This window comes from Genypterus blacodes, unplaced genomic scaffold (assembly GCF_046128005.1).
Source record: "Genypterus blacodes isolate CSIRO-AG114 ecotype Tasmania unplaced genomic scaffold, CSIRO-AGI_Gbla_v1 ptg000057l_1, whole genome shotgun sequence".
Classification (NCBI taxonomy): domain Eukaryota; kingdom Metazoa; phylum Chordata; class Actinopteri; order Ophidiiformes; family Ophidiidae; genus Genypterus; species Genypterus blacodes.
The window spans coordinates 1,265,773-1,283,260 of record NW_027466869.1 but is presented as its reverse complement, the minus strand read 5'-3'; the positions used below and the strand labels follow the sequence as shown (position 1 = coordinate 1,283,260).

Sequence of the window (17,488 nt, the reverse complement as noted above, 5' to 3'; positions counted from 1 at the left end):
CAAGCTGAAACTGAGGTGTGTGTGTGTGTGTGTGTGTGTGTGTGTATGTGTGTGTGTGTCTGCGAGAAGCAGAGAAACGACTTGTGGATAACGACTCTTGGCAGTTCCCAGCACATCCTTGGCTTATTGACACTTCCTCTGGATTATACCTTATTTCCTCCCCACAAACCAGACTCTCTCTCTCTCTCTCTCGGTCGGTCACACATACACAGACACACACAGACCTCCACACATTGCCCCGTAATTACAGACTAAGCCTTCCTTCGTTAAGTGCTTTTAATTTCATTAGAGTACATGTCAGTCCACACTACCTGTCCTTCCTGTCTTTAACAACACACACAGACAACACACAAGAGAAACACAGATGGATAGAGCATATTGACACTTGTGTGAGTATGTGGAACAGGGGAGGAAACTCTATAAAAAGGAGGTGTTCTTGTTTCCCTTTAATCATACATCAGACAAGTCAACACTTATGTCTGGTTGTATTTGCTTTTTCATGCAGTTCAATTTGCTTTTAAACATGTTTTATCAGCTGGTCATTATCATGTGACAAATATGTAATTGGTCAGACATCATGTCGGTACAGCTGCATTGAAAATGGTCAGTCAATATTGTCCTTTACTATCAAATCTAGTTTTTTCATTTTCATCTTTATCAGTGAAGCACTTTAATGTGGCGCTGACTCAGGAGACTCAGGGTTGCATTTGCTCTTGAAGGGCCAAGGTTATGTTTGAGTTGTCACCTGTTCCACCTTTTGTGTATTTGTTTAAAAGATGAGCCTTTGCTATTGTGCACTACGATGGGAAAGTGCATTTAAGTCTTTCCCACTACCCCAAGTATACTGATAGCCCTTTGGTGCTTAACTGATATGCTGTTCATACCTTCCGAACTTGTAAAAATCCAAACATCTGAATATTCAGGTGTACCCATAATCAGCAGTAAGGTAGCGTGGCAGCCTAATATAAACAGGTAAACACACTTTCACATGAGTAATGGTAAGTGATGGGACGGTGTGGTTAAGTTTGCATGTGCATGCTTGCGTGAATGCGTACACCTTAGAAACACACGCCAGGTCGGCTGATTGGCGCCCCTGACAGCCCTGTGATGTTTTACTGTCTGACTCACCTCTGCCTCTCTGTCTTTGTGTCTCCCGCTCATATCACATTTCTCATGTGTTGTGTTTGAGTCATCAACTCCCTATAATCTTGTTTTCAACCACACAGTTTCACTCCTTATTGACAGACTGCAGTTTCTCTCTCTGTCTCTGTGCGTGTGTCAAAGAGAGAGTGAGTGTTTGTTTTTGGAGTCACGTACACCTTTTAAAGGCAGGCCACCAAAAAACATTGCATGTTCAGTTCAATCATTCACTGTGATGCTGTTAGAACTACAGGAATGCATTCTTACCCAGTAGAACTTAACATATTTAGTGTGTTCAGCAGTTGTAAGTCTTGACTACACATCCACAGTTAACCACACACTGAGTTTTCACCCTTAAAGCAATGATATTTTTTAGTTTATCTGCCGGAAAGTCATTTACTAATTTCATGAATAGGCTAGTCGTAAACCGTACAAAAAAATCAGTTTTAATAGAGATGAACTTGTCTCCATTGCATAATAAGCTCATGTTCTAGTAACCAGTATTTAGGACTTTGGAAGTGACAATTTATAGCTACTTCAGGAGAGAAAAGGAAAAGATGTAGAAAGATTGACAGAGGCTGGAAAGATGCTGGGATTTAATTATGCCCACCACTTATGTCATATGGAAAGGTGAGACCTTTATAGGCAGCATTTACCCCCGTGCTAAGATGTTCACAGTATCAGTCCAGCTCAGGTCAGCAATGCATGAGGAATCACATACTCAGGCTATATCAATGACAGCTGGATGAAATTGAAATAAAGTGCAAAGGGACACACCATTTAATGCCTGACTGGGCAGTTGCAGGCCTAATGAAGTGTGGTCTCTATCCAGAAATGTTATATATTTCTATATCCATATAGTCGGTGTTCGTGAATGGATTTCTGTTGTCTGTGTGTGTCCGTATTACTCCTCTCTCAGCATAATGAATGTGTATGTGTGCGTTCTCATTACCCTTCTCCCAGCGTAATGAAGTATACGTGTGTGAGTGTGTGTGTGAAATTGAAGTGCAGTTCTGCTCTGCTGTGTTCGGGCTGTTCCATTAAATGATAAAGTTTACTGATGACTCCAGTGGGATCATTATTTACTCAGCGCTCCATTCATTCCGCAGCAGCCAGCTCGGCCTTTACAAATTACCTGCTACACACACAGGCAGAGGTCATTTTACACTGAAGGTTTAGGGACAAATCACTTAGTATTCACTCAGTGGACCTACAGCGGAGGAAACATCTTTACACGCCTCATTTGGTGTTATAGCCGAATTTGAGAGAATAGAAACAGAACAATTGACAGTGTGAATTGTTGACTTTCTTATTACACATTAAGAGAATTTGACTGTATAAACAGAGGTTCAAAAGAAAGGTTCAGGTAGTCGTTATCTTCTCTATCGCCTCAAACCTTTTTATGTCTTCTTTTCCAAATCTTCTCTAGTGATTTCTTCTATCCCCACTGCAGATAAATAAACTACATGGGTAATGAGAAAGAGTGATAAAAGGAGAGTGAGGGTACCGTCACGGCTCAGTACGTGTAAGCAGCTCCGTCTGCGTGCGTGCTCGTACATATTTTAGGGTTTTATGTACAAGTCAATGATTCTACAGAGCAAGAAAAAGCAAACATAATCTGAAAGAATGCATGTGAAGGATTGAGAGAGGCTCCTTGGTCACCTAAAGCTGCCACCTTTCTCAATTTGTTTCTCACCCTATAATTTGTCTTCTCTCAAACATACTCCAATTAGTTTCAAACGGCAATATTTCAGGATGTAATTGCCAAATGGAGTTTTAGAACTTTAGGAAGGTCTAGGACTATTAATATGTGGCACTGCATTCCTCCAACTGTGCAATGCTGTTGTCAAGTTGTGCGAATTCACAAGGTTTTGTTGTTGTTTGTTTTTTACTAAAAGGTCACTGTTCTTCTATTATATTACAAATTTCTAGGATATTAGACTTTTTCCAGGTTTGTACCTAAAATTAAATTCTGATTAAATTTTGATGACTATCAAGCTACACTATGTAACTTTTCTATATATTATAGCATTTGGAACTATATAGAAAATTTGCTGAAATCCTCATTATGTGCAGATAAGAATCTATAAATGTGAGTGTTCTGTGAAAAATGTCTCTGTGGTACCTCCTACTGATGGAATCTGATTGGCGAAAAACCTCTGAGCCTCCAAGAATAGAAAAATACCACCATTGTTAGTCATTTCTAATGGTCTTGGGGGGGAGAAGTGATTGAGACACGATTGCGGTAAGAAGAACAACTTGTTCGAGGGCCCTGGATGTAAAATGATGGAAGGACCATGGCTGCAAAAAAAGAGGTCTAACTTCATGATTAAAGCATTGATTTACACCAAAATTGGAAGCTCAAAAGTGGAACCCTATTGAGAAAAAAATACTTTTAGGGTCCTGGGCAAATCTGAATTTGATGATGGATTGATGATGAAATCATGATATGATAAAATGTATGCAGAATGTTTGTGTTTTAATTTTTGGTAAAGGTCTGATTTTGGTTTTTAATTCTCATCTTATTGACATGAAGATTTACATGGCACTACAGCAAAGAGTAATCTAGTTTGAAATCTATCATTGGGCCAATCCAACAGCAGCCCTTTAAATTCTCCTGACAGCCCCCTCCTTCATCTGTCATGGCAGAAGTGGGTGTGTAAAGTGAGTGATATAATAAAGCAGATCTCTTTCTTCCTCTTTGTCCCTTTAAATCGATCTGCTACATGACAGCACCATTACCTCCAGCTGCCGCAGCTAAATCAAACACTAAAGTGTCCGCGCGATTACTCACACTCCCTACAAGTGTCCTTATTTGTTCCCTCTAAGTTTCCGTCTGTCTCTCTTTGTAGGTTGAAACTGCTCTCTCAGATCTCAACACTGGTAATCAAATGGTTTGCTTGCATGTTAATGAAATGGTTAATACAAAATTTGAAAATCATGTGAAGACAATGGTAAAACACTTGACATGCAAGATGGAAAATTAATGCAATACAAAAGCTTTGAGTTACAGCGTCAGTTCTACGTTAAATATGCCTGATGCAAGTTTCGATTTGTTTTTGCATGTGTGTGAAATTCCAGTGACTTGCACATGCAAAGGCACAAATGACCTGTAAAGCTTTGATGTTTGATAGAGTGAAGAGGTCATTGTGGTGGCAGATGTTCTTTTTAAAAACATTTCCAAGGCCCGTGTTTATATTTAAGGAATCTGTTGTACAGGCTTTGGATTTCTAACCCAACTTCATTTTACAAACCGTATTTTAAGTCTGAAAGCATAAAAGGGCAGCTATGGTGGAGGTTAGGTCTTCCTAGGTCTAAAACTTGGCCTCAAAACATCTAAATAGATATATACATTTTCAGAAAAAGAGACTTGACCAAGAAAGACCACAAAATGGACTGAAACAGACCTGAGGATAATCCAAAATCACTGTCTCATACTCATCAGAGTTCATATCAAGACTGTGGTTCTTGGTTTGGATCCCAATTCTTTCAAACACCATGCGAAGACATTTGCTGTAGACTGATGATATTAAGGTGAAGATCTCCATTTTAAGTATTGTCCCTTTTCAAAGAGGATTGGACATGATGATTAAATTGTGAATTTATTTTATCTTTTTGTTTCAACCATTGCAAAATCCCAATGCTGCACCTCACACACACGTTAACACAGTCATTTGTGGTTTAATCTCCAAACTTTAGTTCATGAAGAATATATCTTCATTTTCACTCCAGCTGTTGCTACAATACACACACACACAGACGCACATACACCGAAGATGTCAGATTATATGTTAATGTGATTTTTATTTAGGAGTTTCTTCACAATAGAAGCTTTCCAAACTTTCACATTTGACAACTCGACTCCCCACGGCATGTCTATTTCCAATCTCCTTTCCTTTCCTAGTTTCTATGTCTCTCTCTTCACTGTCCAACTCCTACGCTACTGCGGCCCCAGTGTGCCACACATTATCATTTCAGAGAGCACACATGCAACACACACACTCCAGCACAGATGGGTAGCGTGGTCGCTTTCCGACAGATGAATGGGTAAATATTTACCTTCCCAGATTGTCTTTATTCCAGTCCCATTCTTCCAACCTTCCACCCATCGCCTTCCTCTCTACACCTCCATGCCACACATCTTTTTTTCTTCTTCTCAGTCATTCTTTGCGGTTCTTGCATCCCACTGCTCCCTCTTCATCTTATCATGGGGGCTGCTTACATGCATCTGTTGTGCAAACATACCCACTTTCACATAGTTTGAATTTATGGTGAATGTAGAGGATGTACACAACTCTCTCTCGCACACACACACACAAACATACACGTATGCACCTGTGAGGGCCTCAGCAAACAAACGCTCCATGATAATTGTACAGAAGACAATGGTATGCTTTATAAAGCTTAATTCAATTCAGCCCATTGAGGCAGATGGGGAACTGACTGTGTGCTTATCTTGAGTTTTAATTAAAAGTATTTAGTCTCTTATGAGCAGATTCTCCCTGTGTAAATGCTAACGGATTGATTGAACATTATACCTAATGGATGCTGCTGTCTTCAGGGATATGATCTGCCTTCATGGATCAGGAAGTGAAATGAGAGGAACAAAAAGAGACTCCCCATTTGGTTGCTTTTTGTTTTTAGAGACCTTAGATATGAAGCAAAAGCAGACTCCTTAATGGCTTTTTTCCATGATTTAGAAAACTGTTCCAATCAATGCTTAAGTGGACTGGACATGCATATCAATGAATCAGAGTACTCATACTCCATAACCAACCTAATATGCTAATATCCTCCATATGTTGTTTTTTGACACTAGAAGACATCCAAGGGTATATAGAATGCTAGAAACTTTATTAATTTTGAATATTCCTGGTTCTCTGTGTGCTGTGCTCTGGATGCCCCTGCTCCTACAAAAGCAACAGCAAGTTCTCCATGAGGCTTTATATGGTACAATAAATACAACCTTTTTTGTTAAATATCCCTGAACAAAGCACCTCTTGAAAATTCCAAACAAGTACCAGGGTTGCTGTGTTGATTAGATTTGGGTGCATGGACGAAACAACGGAATGTACCTCTTTTCCTCTGTCTGCTCTTTCTTCTTTCCATGTAAATCACACCGGGTTCAGTTAAAGCTTCTTATTCTTTATCTCACACTTTGGTATAATCAAATTCCAACAACTATATATTTAGGACATGTGTGCAGGCATTGTTTGGAGAGGTGAGAGGGATGAGTTTTCTTCATCACACCATTTCCTCTACTGACATTCCACAGGGGGATTCTGGGTAATAAAATGTAATCAAATATGCTTCCTGAGGAATCATCACAGACTAATGTAGATGAAACATTCTTTCTTTTTTCAATTTTGTTTATACATAAGCTGTCCATCTGTTAGTTCTTATTCCCTATTAGTCTTTCCAGCACTGTGTTTTTGTTTCCCCTAATGAACACAGCCGTTGATATCATTCTCTGATCAATACCAATCAATATTAGCTGCTGCTCCTGGCCTGAATTACCTGATAACGTCTTACTAAATGAGTCTAATTTTGCTGTCCATTTATCTCCTTTCCACATGCTATAGTGACTTGTCTTTCTTTCAGTGTTTTGGGGTTGGCACAGTTCATTGATTAGACGACTAATTCCTTTTTTTCTATCATAAACATGTCAGTAATGCCCTTGCTTGACATGATGTAGACCTACATTTCTTCTATAATTTAACAGCCATCCATTTTCTACTTTACAACAAATTATGCAGGTATTTTGTACAAATTTGATCTATCTGCAGACATTGAAAAGGCACTTTGTAAACCATTCATACATCTAAGATAGATGCAAATGGAAATGTTATCCAAAAATTACATGCAGCCCTTTTTGTCAGTAGTTCATTCAAGGTAAGACATTAGACACTTCTGGAAAAGATAACTCTTTTTCTTAGTTGGTTTAATTGAAAGCATATTGACATTGTCATGATTTCCTTTCCTTTTCTCTCTCTGTCTGCTTCTCAGTCTCTGTTCTTTTTAAAGGTGAACAATATCAAGATCTCTTCCTCGTCTCTTTCATTTTAACAAGGAGCATATCAGTGTGGTTCTTGTTCATTAGTATCACACATCACACCTCCATCACCCTTAGATCTGGGATACCAGGGTGTCAAAATGACGTGTGTGTGTGTGTGTGTGTGGTGTGTGTGTGTGTGTCTCTCCTTCTTTTGCAGGCTGCTTCTTTGCTCTTTCTCTCAGTATTCTAGCTCCTTGTGTTACTTTGCACTTCTGTCCTTAGCTATAGCCAATTCTTTTTCTCCAGCAAACGTGTACGCTTTTCTACAAGAATGGAAAGGAACAATGGCTACATTCTGTGTATACGTTGCTACTAAAAAGCTGTAGCAAATTACATTTACAACCCCCTAAGGAGATATAACACACAATTATCTATTTAAGCCAGCAAAAGATGTGCTTGTTTATCCACTTTGCTAATTTTATTTACCTTCCTTCCCGCTGTTATTAATAAAATGGCCAGGGGAGTATATTACAGATTTTACCCCTGTGAAAAAAACATAAACAGTGCTAAATAACACGAGTTTATTCACACTCGACATTTTTTTTTATGCCCTTAGGAGGAGAATATATTTGTTTGACTAGAATCCAGGGGCAATGCAAAGTTTCTCAAACAGTATAGGAGGTCAAACAGAAGGTTCTCTACTGATGACCCCTAAGTGAATTCGCACCCACAGAGTGAGCAACACTATCCGTTTACTTTTTTAGGTTATTTTTCATGATCAATTGCTGTAAGAAGCCTGCAGGCCATAAATAGTCCTGTTTTCCCCTAACAGACTAAAGCATGTGTTTTCTCTTAAAACATCTTGTGATACCCAGGTGGCTTAAAATCACTGCTTGGAGGCATCCAATAAGTTGATTTTAATCACACATACAAGCTTAATCATGGATTCACTCCTTGAGCAATTCTGTAATTTTGATTTTATATTTATTTGGTCTAACTGTTCTCAGGCAGATGTAGGAGGTCAAGGATGCCCATGCCTTCAGGTGATTAGTTAATATTAATGACCATCAGGCAATTGGAACTCATCAATAGGTGAGAGGTTATCATGTGGAAGCAGATGCAGGAAGTTAATGTAATTAAAGATGCACTATGTTGTCGATTGGAATCAAAATGTCTTGGAGTCCACGCTTTACTTGGCCTGTGTCTTTGTTAAAGTATCTTTCTGTGTGACAGACGTCTCTTGTGCTTTGTTGTTTGTTTATTGTTTGTGGACTTCAACAGAAATTGAAATGTTCCTCATATTACTTAACTACTTACTTTTTCATCAATTGCTCTTCTTTTGGTTTAAAGTATTTCTTCCATATTCAAGTATTCAAGTATTTAGCAAGACGAGCTAGAAGATAAGCGAGGCAAGGGATGAAATGATAATAAACATCAACAAAGAGCAATAAGCATAGCGGGAACAGAAACATACAAAGGATCAAGTGGAGAGCAGACTGAAGGAGTGAAAACAATGAAGCAAACACAATTGAAGGTGATTAATGGCCGACTTAGACAGGATCACTTTCCTCCTCCGCTCAGTCCAAAGACATTACAAAGCCAATCTCTGTAGTTGTCTGGTTCTAACATGCTGCCTTCCTTTAGCAGGCTCTTTGCCATGTCACACATTACATTAAGAGGCTCCAGTGCCCCCCTCCTTCCCTTTCATCTAAAGCTTTGGTAGAAACCACGTAACCGGCAGCTTGGCTCATTTGTACTTGGATGTCTATTGGATACTATTTCCAGATTCTCCTGCTCAGAAGAACATCATTTCCAGTCTAATAATTCAAACTGTATGACAACATCACAGAATTTAATCCACTTCCATGGGAATGTCAAGCTTTGCTTTGAAAGAGTCAATGGTTTTCCGACAACCTAGCCTGGGAACTCCATCACATGCTATGTGTTGTCGATTCTAACAAAATACATGGAACGTCAATGCATCTATTCTCATTCACCATGGACTGTGATTAATCCAATGAGCCTACTGGTCAATAATCAACAGCTAACGATTGGCAGCAGAGGTTGCTAATCAGGTTGTGATTGGTTGAACGAGCCCTCTGGGAAAAGCTTGTGCCTTTTTTTAATGCAATGAGGCTTCAAATTGTTTTCAAGGGCACGGTCCAACCGTTGAAAAATATTGGAGAGTCACTAAGTTCAGAGAGTGAGCACAGGTCAAGGAAGCGATTGAGTTTAAACAATCTGTTCCATTGTTCAAGCAAAACATAGCACCTCATGTAGTTTAATGGCCAAATGTATCCCCCTTACAGGTAGAGGACATACACGTGATGGTGCTGTTTTTACTTCCACACTGGGCTCATTCATGTAGTATCATAGCACAGCCATGTGAAACAATTGTTACGCAGAATTTCAAGACATACATTTCATACTTTATTGCTGATATCTCCCTCTTTTTTTAATGGTTAGACAACCATTTTTTCAAATTCAAGCCATGGTAGTTTCCATTGGAGTAGAGCCAGTGTTAAACTCTTTGCCATGAGCAGCTCCACTTGTAGTTAACTGTAGTTAAATGCCTTGCTCTAGACCATCTGGACACTAGTTGCTTTCAAATTCAGAGAATTGAACTATTAATGACGCTTACATCTTAACAGCCCATACCATCTCTGTGTCTCCTTTAGAGTCTCAGGTGTAACCATTGCTACAGATATAATCTGTGGTTTTCCTGGTGAGACAGAAGAGGACTTCCAGGAGACGATAAACCTGGTGGAACAGTACCTCTTCCCCAGTCTCTTCATCAACCAATTCTACCCTAGACCTGGAACACCTGCTGCCAAGATGGAGCAAGTACCTGCACATGTGGTAAGAATTGCATGGATATTGAGTTTAGTTTCTATTTGTTTTCCATCAACAGCAATTTAAATGGCTTTAGATCCCATTTAAACCACAATTTGAGCAAATGTGTGTCTCACTGGGCCTATTTGGCCTCTGAAATTAATCCATGAATAAAAAATAATGGTAAACAATGTTTACCATAAATATAAACATGTGATGTCTGTATTGAGGTATACACAGTACATATTTGATTGCAGACCATGGTTCCTTATTTATCTTGTTGCCAAGGAGATACTGAGGAGATACTGAGTCAAAACCCCATAAAGTATTTAAGCACTCCAACAGTTCCAATGCAAATACAATTAAAACACTGCAGTGATCTTGAGTTTATTTCACCCTGTAAGCAACAGGATTAAAGTGAAGAATTAAGTGAGACTTGGAGGGCGATCTTAGAATGGGATTCTGCAATGGGGAGTCAAATTAAAGAAATGAATATGGTTACCTGATATGTTCAGACAATAAATGAATGTCTCTGTTACAATTTGAATGTGACCCTTTGAAGTATTTAATTTTAAATAATTATAAGATATTAAACGTATGAGCTTTGAAGGACACAGACAATGTGTCTGTTAATGGGACTGTATTTAGCTTACAGTTTGCCAGCAAAGCTTTTATTGTAAAACAGGTCACATTCACTATGCCAAATGAATATGCTTTAGAATAATAAAGTCAACAGTATGTATGGACAACACCTGACACATATCCTCTATTTAAGTTATACCAAACGAAATGAAAATAAATCATTAAGCCTTAACCATTGGAAGCAGTAGATATAAAAGGGAACAGCAGCAGAACATGGTTGTAGGTTTTTGTATATACAGAACGTACATGGTTTGGTTGAAGCACAGTAAACCAAGAGTATCAAACTTTACCATTGATTTTGTTGCATGTTGCATATACATTTTTCTCTCCAAATGTGATCCACACATTTCCAAAGCTGCCAAAAATATTGTTGTGCAACATAATGCTGCACTTCTCTCAGAAATGGAGCTAACCTAGGCATATATGCTACATTTATGTAAATGCACCTGAAACTTTCTCTCGCTGACCTTTTTTCTTGACTTTGACCTCCCATACTGTACATTCCATACACACCCCTCCTTGGATTCACACTTTCCTTCCCTTTACCATCAAAGTGTTGACACATCTCTTTCAAGTGGAGCCTCTTCATAAGTCATTCTCTTTTTCCCTCCTCTCCTTTCCTCCCTTCATCCTCTGAGGAGAAGCTGAGTATGTCTTAGAGGGATCAATCCCCAGACAGATATGTCTCTGCTTCTCTTTTTATCTTTTTCCCCCTTCCAATTCTTTTTCCTCCGTCTTACCCATCTGACTTTTATTGTCTTTGATTGTCAAACTGTGAACTGTGGCGAAGAAGAAAAAGAGGAAAATGTGTTACTTTTGATTACCACGTTTACTAGATCATTGATTGAATTACTGTGGGAAATAATAAACCACTGCTAATGCATTGTAAAGTCAATTGCTACAACCAAATGCATGTGACAATCACAGGCAGGATATTCATCGATATTCTTAGGATTACATTGGAGTGTAAGCATATGTCTGTGTGAGAGACGATTGTAAACAATAGAGAGAAAGAGGGAAAACACAGAATATTATGTTGTAGTCCCTGTAAACAATACACCTGCTTTGGTGGTTTAAAGCTGCACATAAGTTCACATCATCAGTCAGCATGCACCTGTTCATACACACGTGCACACACACAAACACACCTACAGACGGAGGTACACATGCACAGTGAGTGGTGGCAGCTAGGCGACGTCTAGGCCATGTAGGGTCAGTCATTAATAAAGTGCACCAGATGGTTTGTCTGGAACACAACTGTGTTGAATAGCCACAGGAGGGATGGATGGAGGAATGGATGGAGGAGGAAGCAGAGACAGAAGGAGGCATGAGGGAGAGGGGGAGAAGAGGGAAAAATAGCAACCAAGAGTTAGAATTGGAGATGGATGGGGGTAGGAAAGGGAGATGACAAGGGCAAACAGGGACATGTCCAGGTAGGGGACTTCAGTGCTACCGGCCCCCATAGAAACTGCACTGGCCAGAATGAGTGCCCCCCTAATAAATCTGGCACTTGTTAGGTCAGGATGATACAAAATCGGACAATGAACACTTATGTTATCTACACAATGCCAATATGTAATTGGAATATTACATTACCATATTACATTCATAACCATACATATGTATTTTTTGTATTATTGAATTTACTAAAAATGTGTGTATTTTTGCATTTTTACTTTTTATTATTGATGAAGTATGAAATACACTTTAGTTGTATCATTATCATTCCAATAATAGATATGCACTATACAGCAGCTGTTCTCTGTATTTTGGTAGGTGTGTGTGTGTCTACTCTCTCTCTCTTCAGACCACTAGTTCAAACAAGCCTTGGAAAACCCAGAGAAGTGTACTCTGCTATTCCATTACTGGAAAACACCTGGAAATGGGCAAAAAAAGTCAAATATCTAGGGAAATTTTCTCTACAATTTTGATTTAGATTGTATGAAGGATAACAAGTGTAGTCCTGATTTGACCCAAACAGTAACTTCACCGCCACCTCCACACAGTACAACTTGCTTATGTTAAAGAGTGAGACGTAGAAAACACAGAGCTGGAGTCGATGCAGCTGCTATGTGGTCCAGGTGCTTTGTAGTATCTGCAGGTCTAAATTATCACCTATGCAGCTTTTGATGTATGGGGGAATGCATGAATGTAGGGAAGGGAGAAGGGAGATGTAGTGGAGGCAGATGGAAGAAAGGGGAGACCACAGGGATGGAGGGATGGAGGGAAGAGAAGGGAGCATGTTGAGAATAAAAGGATGTGAATGCTATTAGCTTGGATCTCCATAATCATCCCCAGGTGACTAGAACTTAGCCTTGATAAATGGACTTGCTGAGTGGAGTGTGTGTATGTGTGGGGTGGGCTGTCTGTCGGTCGGTATGTAAGAAAGGCTTTAGAATGAGCAGCTGCGGAGGAAAGATGATAGAGAAGGAGATTAGCTGTTCTGGTGGGACAGTGTTTTTAATTTCCCCAGGTTGTAATTGGTTAAGAACTCCATTACCCACGAGGCACCAGTGCGGCAGCTGTCAGAGCGAAACAGCTGGTCAGCCACTAGTAGCTCCATCTACTGGCTTCGCGATCATTTATCTACGCCTGGACACACACACACACGCAACACACACGCACCCAAACACATGCACACACACACCCACATGTTTTTTACCCTCTTTGTCAATTGCAGACACACACGCCAAGGGAGATAATAAAACACACTAAAGGCAGTCTAACAGGTATTAAGGTTGAGTTAATGGTTAAGTTGCTGCCTGGGTCCTCATAGGTTTGCAGTTTGATTAATGAGGAGAGAATCCACAGATAATGGGAGGGATAGCACGTAGGTGTTATAACGAACTCGGGTTTATTGTTGAATTCAGAACCGATTTTTCGCTACATATGTGATCAGTGTATGTTTCATACTAAGGCATTGTTCCACACAGTTAAAATGTTGTCCTCCAGTAAGTGATACCGCATTCACTGAGAGGGAATCAAATCAGCACATCAGGAGGGAAATAGATGTGACCAAAGTTTAGATAAAAGTATGAAGAAAAAACGATTATCCCCCAACATCTCTGTGCATCTCCTGGACGGGCAACACGTGTTGGTAACGGTTCGTGATTGGATGTAATTCCCACGTGATTTAATGTGTTTGCTAGAACAGAATCCACAGCCCTCAGCATTGGGGGCACTCATCGTAATCACAAACTGCAGAAAATCAACACCTAACAGAGAAATCTGCGGCCACTTTGCCTATTATTATCATTATTGGTAACAAATCAGTTTTGGTGGCCAAATATAAAACAATCTCTGAAATATTAGCAAATTCTCAAAACCTTGAGATGATACTCCTGTGCCAGCCTGAGTTCAGTTCAATCAGTCATGCACAAGGCCCTGCTATTCCACTGACTCTACTTTATATGAATTATGTACAAGCTACTTTCAGTAGATCGTGGCACAAGTCAACACATAGCTTGCACACATTGTTTCATGACCTCAGCAGAGGACACACACAGAATCACCACCGTGACCAATATCCTGTCACTGCTTTAGGAAATGTTTTCACTCACACAGACACAATTACACATAGCTTAGCTTCCTGAGGTTGATGTGGAGTAAAACACAGATACAGACACACACACACACACACGCACACACACGTGCATGCCTTAGAGCCGTAGATAGGGGGTCTATACCACTAACATCTGTCCGTCATTAGGGAAAGACAAACGGGCACATAGGCTGTTATAGGCTCAGGCAAGATCACCATTACCTTGCCCCAGTACACACACATACACACAATGAACTTCATACTTACACACAAGCACATACACATACACAGTGTTTTCTCTCAAATGTAACACAAACAGAAACTGATGTCCATAGTTGCTGTTTGGAGGAAGAAATAGCTGCCACACACACACACACACACACACACCCCTTATATATGAGCTCTTTGTGTACGCCAGAAATAACAACAAGCATAAAAGAGTGCATATAGATTTTTTACAGACTTTGTGTTAGTAATATAAACCAATGTGACACAGAGGTGACACGCTGTAATGTTACATAGTGAGAGATGGAGAGTTAATATTCATTGCACATTTCCAAAACAATCAAAACTTTAATGTGAAACGACAACGTGTCCGTCTTTTCATGCAGTGTGTATGTTTTGGTGTGCGTGTATTTGTGTTTGTGCACATAGTGTGTGTTTTTGTGGCAGCGGGGATGTGCTGCTGTATGTGTTTGCGTGTACACATCCATGTAATGTCACTTCCCAGTAGATGGAGCATCCGTCTCTGGCGGCAACAACAGATGGACGTCATGGTAGCAACCATCGTTCATCATCACCGCGGTGACAGGTCCACAGACATGCACACACATGCACACCGTGGCTCTACATTGCTGCATTGTCACCAACACAACCCCGACAGCATGCTAGATTAACTTCTCAGGTTGACGGACCACACAGTCTCTCTCACTCACTCACACACACTCTTTGGGCCTGTTTGCCTTCCCACCTTATAACATATTAATTAATGTTTTTTTTTTAATATAAATTACCATTTTGATGCACATGTTCTAATTACAGCACACAGTTGACATTCATTGCAACAGACGTATTATTGGTAAAGTTTAGCCAAAGTTGAGTGTCTGCGTTCCTCTTTTTTTTAAGCAATGCTGTTAGTCTTTTTGACCCAGCCTTTACCTAGCAGCTAAATCAGTTCCACGGGCCTAACTTTGGTTCTAATTGCTCATGGGCACTCTAACTACAGCTGTTTTAGGATAATGAATGTTCTTCACTCAGAGAGTTGTGACTCCACAGTGGTCCGTGTTCACCTCTAACCTGTGGGGCAGTGACATTACAGCAGATATGTTCAATGTTAACAAGTAATAAACTGAGTAAACTATTTCTCTTCTATTAATTTCCCCTTTGGAAAAATACTTGGGCTGGATGCATCTTTTAATATCTATTGATAGACATTGGTACATGGGTACATTCGTACACAGGCACAAGTGTGAGAAGCTATGTTTTATGTCTGTCTGTATAAACATGTTTGTCTTTGTAAGTGTGTTTTCATGGTGTGTGTATGTGTGTGTTACTGCACTGGTTAAATCCTGCTTGGAGCTCATCAGGTTTTGAGAAATCATAACCTGTGGTTTTATCTATCTCGCCGTTACAAACACACAGCGGAGTGTTATTGAATAGAGGGTGATGGTAAGAGTGATGAAGGGATGGGGGAGAGGAGAGGAGAAGGAGAGAATGGTGCTGAGGAGCAACGATGAGAGGATTTCTCTTACCTAAGGTGCTCTAGGCAGAGAGAGATTGTGTTGGGGGTTGTGAGGGGGTGAGACAAGAGTGGTGATGATTTTTACTCACTGGAGAAAAACACAGGGAGCGAGGGAGAGGTGGAGCATGAGGGATGCAAGAAAAGGCAAAGGAACTGAGAGAAAGGGGGATTTGATGGTGAAGAGCCCTTTGGCACAGAGTGAGAAGGGATCAGGTGAAAAGAGGAGTGAGAGCAAGAGAGAGGATGGAAGATGGACAAGGCCAATGATTACAGGATTGTATGCATCACAAGAGCCCTGGGTGAGCGGAATGAGGGAGAGACGGGTAGAAATGGAAAGCTGGGAAGTGGGAGAGGTGAAGGGCGTGCAGAGAGAGTAGGGTAAGGAGTGATGAGAGGCGCAGTGATGAAAGGATTAGCTCACTGGAGACAGAATGACAGGAAGGTCTCAAACCGGTAGTTGGCCGAAGGCGAGGAATACAATACAGGCTGTCCCTGAGCGAAGAACGCCTGACTCACAAACATCCCATACTTACCCACCAATCTTATACCAACCTCCGTAAAGCAAATTATAACATTTTTTTGTTACATAGTACAATGGTTTGTAGTAACGAACGGGAAGCCTACTTTCTTCGGCACTAGGGAACCTTAGCAGTATTTGACTAATTGACACTAGATGTGAATTCTGAGTAACTTTTGCAACTTGCACAGACGGACTGAAAACCTGAACTTGGTCGTCGCCTGGGAACTGCCTGAATACACCTTTAGACACATGTATTCTAATATCTCTGTGTTGCATCTCTCCTTTGCCCCCTCTTGTTTATCCTTTTTTTTTGTTTCCTCTCATAACTTGGCCTCCCTGCTACATGCAAGTACTCAACGTGTAATGTAACAACCTGCTAACTTTTTCATTTTAGCCCGCCGCTTCCCTTACTGTGTATAAATACATTATCCTCCCTTTATTATTTTCTTTCATCATCCTCATCCTTGGGCTTTGGGCGTCCTGAAGCCGTGTCTGTCATGCAATAATGATGCCCACGTGTGATAGTATAGTGACGCGTAGGTTGACTGCTTGGTTTTGTACAGATATGGCCCGAAGACATGAAATTCAACCCTTTGACGCGCCAACGCTGAAAAACAGCGAGAGGGCGGGTAGAGAGTCATAGAGAGAGACAGAAAGGCAATGAATGCAAACTCCCTTTAGCTACAGACGCACATCCGTATATCTTCCCCTTAGCCAGACATGGCCTAATCAGTGAGGTAATTAGCGCTCTTTGTAACAGCGTCGGCCCCATGTAACTGATTGCATTAACAACTGCCACACATCAAACAGTCATGTCTCCGGCTTGTGCATCTCATTACACATTAAGGACATGGAAGGTTAAGGCCTGACTTTGAGCTGGAGTAAAACGAGAAGATGGGAAATATTTCCTGCCACAACTCGTGGGCCATATTTCAGAAAGTGAGAGCCACCTATCGCTGTAGCTCTCTTCAACCATGGCTGTAAAATCACCATTGCTGAGCAAAGTTCAGCATAAAGAGGGCTTTTACTGGCACTGTATCAAGTCATACTATATTTCATCGTCTGCTTTCGTACCAA

General features: G+C 40.4%; 1 protein-coding gene across 2 annotated transcripts in view; it reads left to right on the top strand.

The window, feature by feature from the left end:
* The window catches only part of cdkal1 (CDK5 regulatory subunit associated protein 1-like 1), a 202,724-nt gene that overhangs the window by 122,600 nt on the left and 62,636 nt on the right, over positions 1-17,488 (top strand). For both annotated transcript variants that reach the window (XR_012963802.1, XM_076152699.1), the window contains exon 11: positions 9,814-9,994. Coding sequence is in view for 1 of the 2 variants with exons in the window: in XM_076152699.1 (XP_076008814.1) it covers positions 9,814-9,994 (181 nt within the window). In the remaining variant the exon portion in view is untranslated. The remainder of the gene's footprint in view (positions 1-9,813; positions 9,995-17,488) is intronic.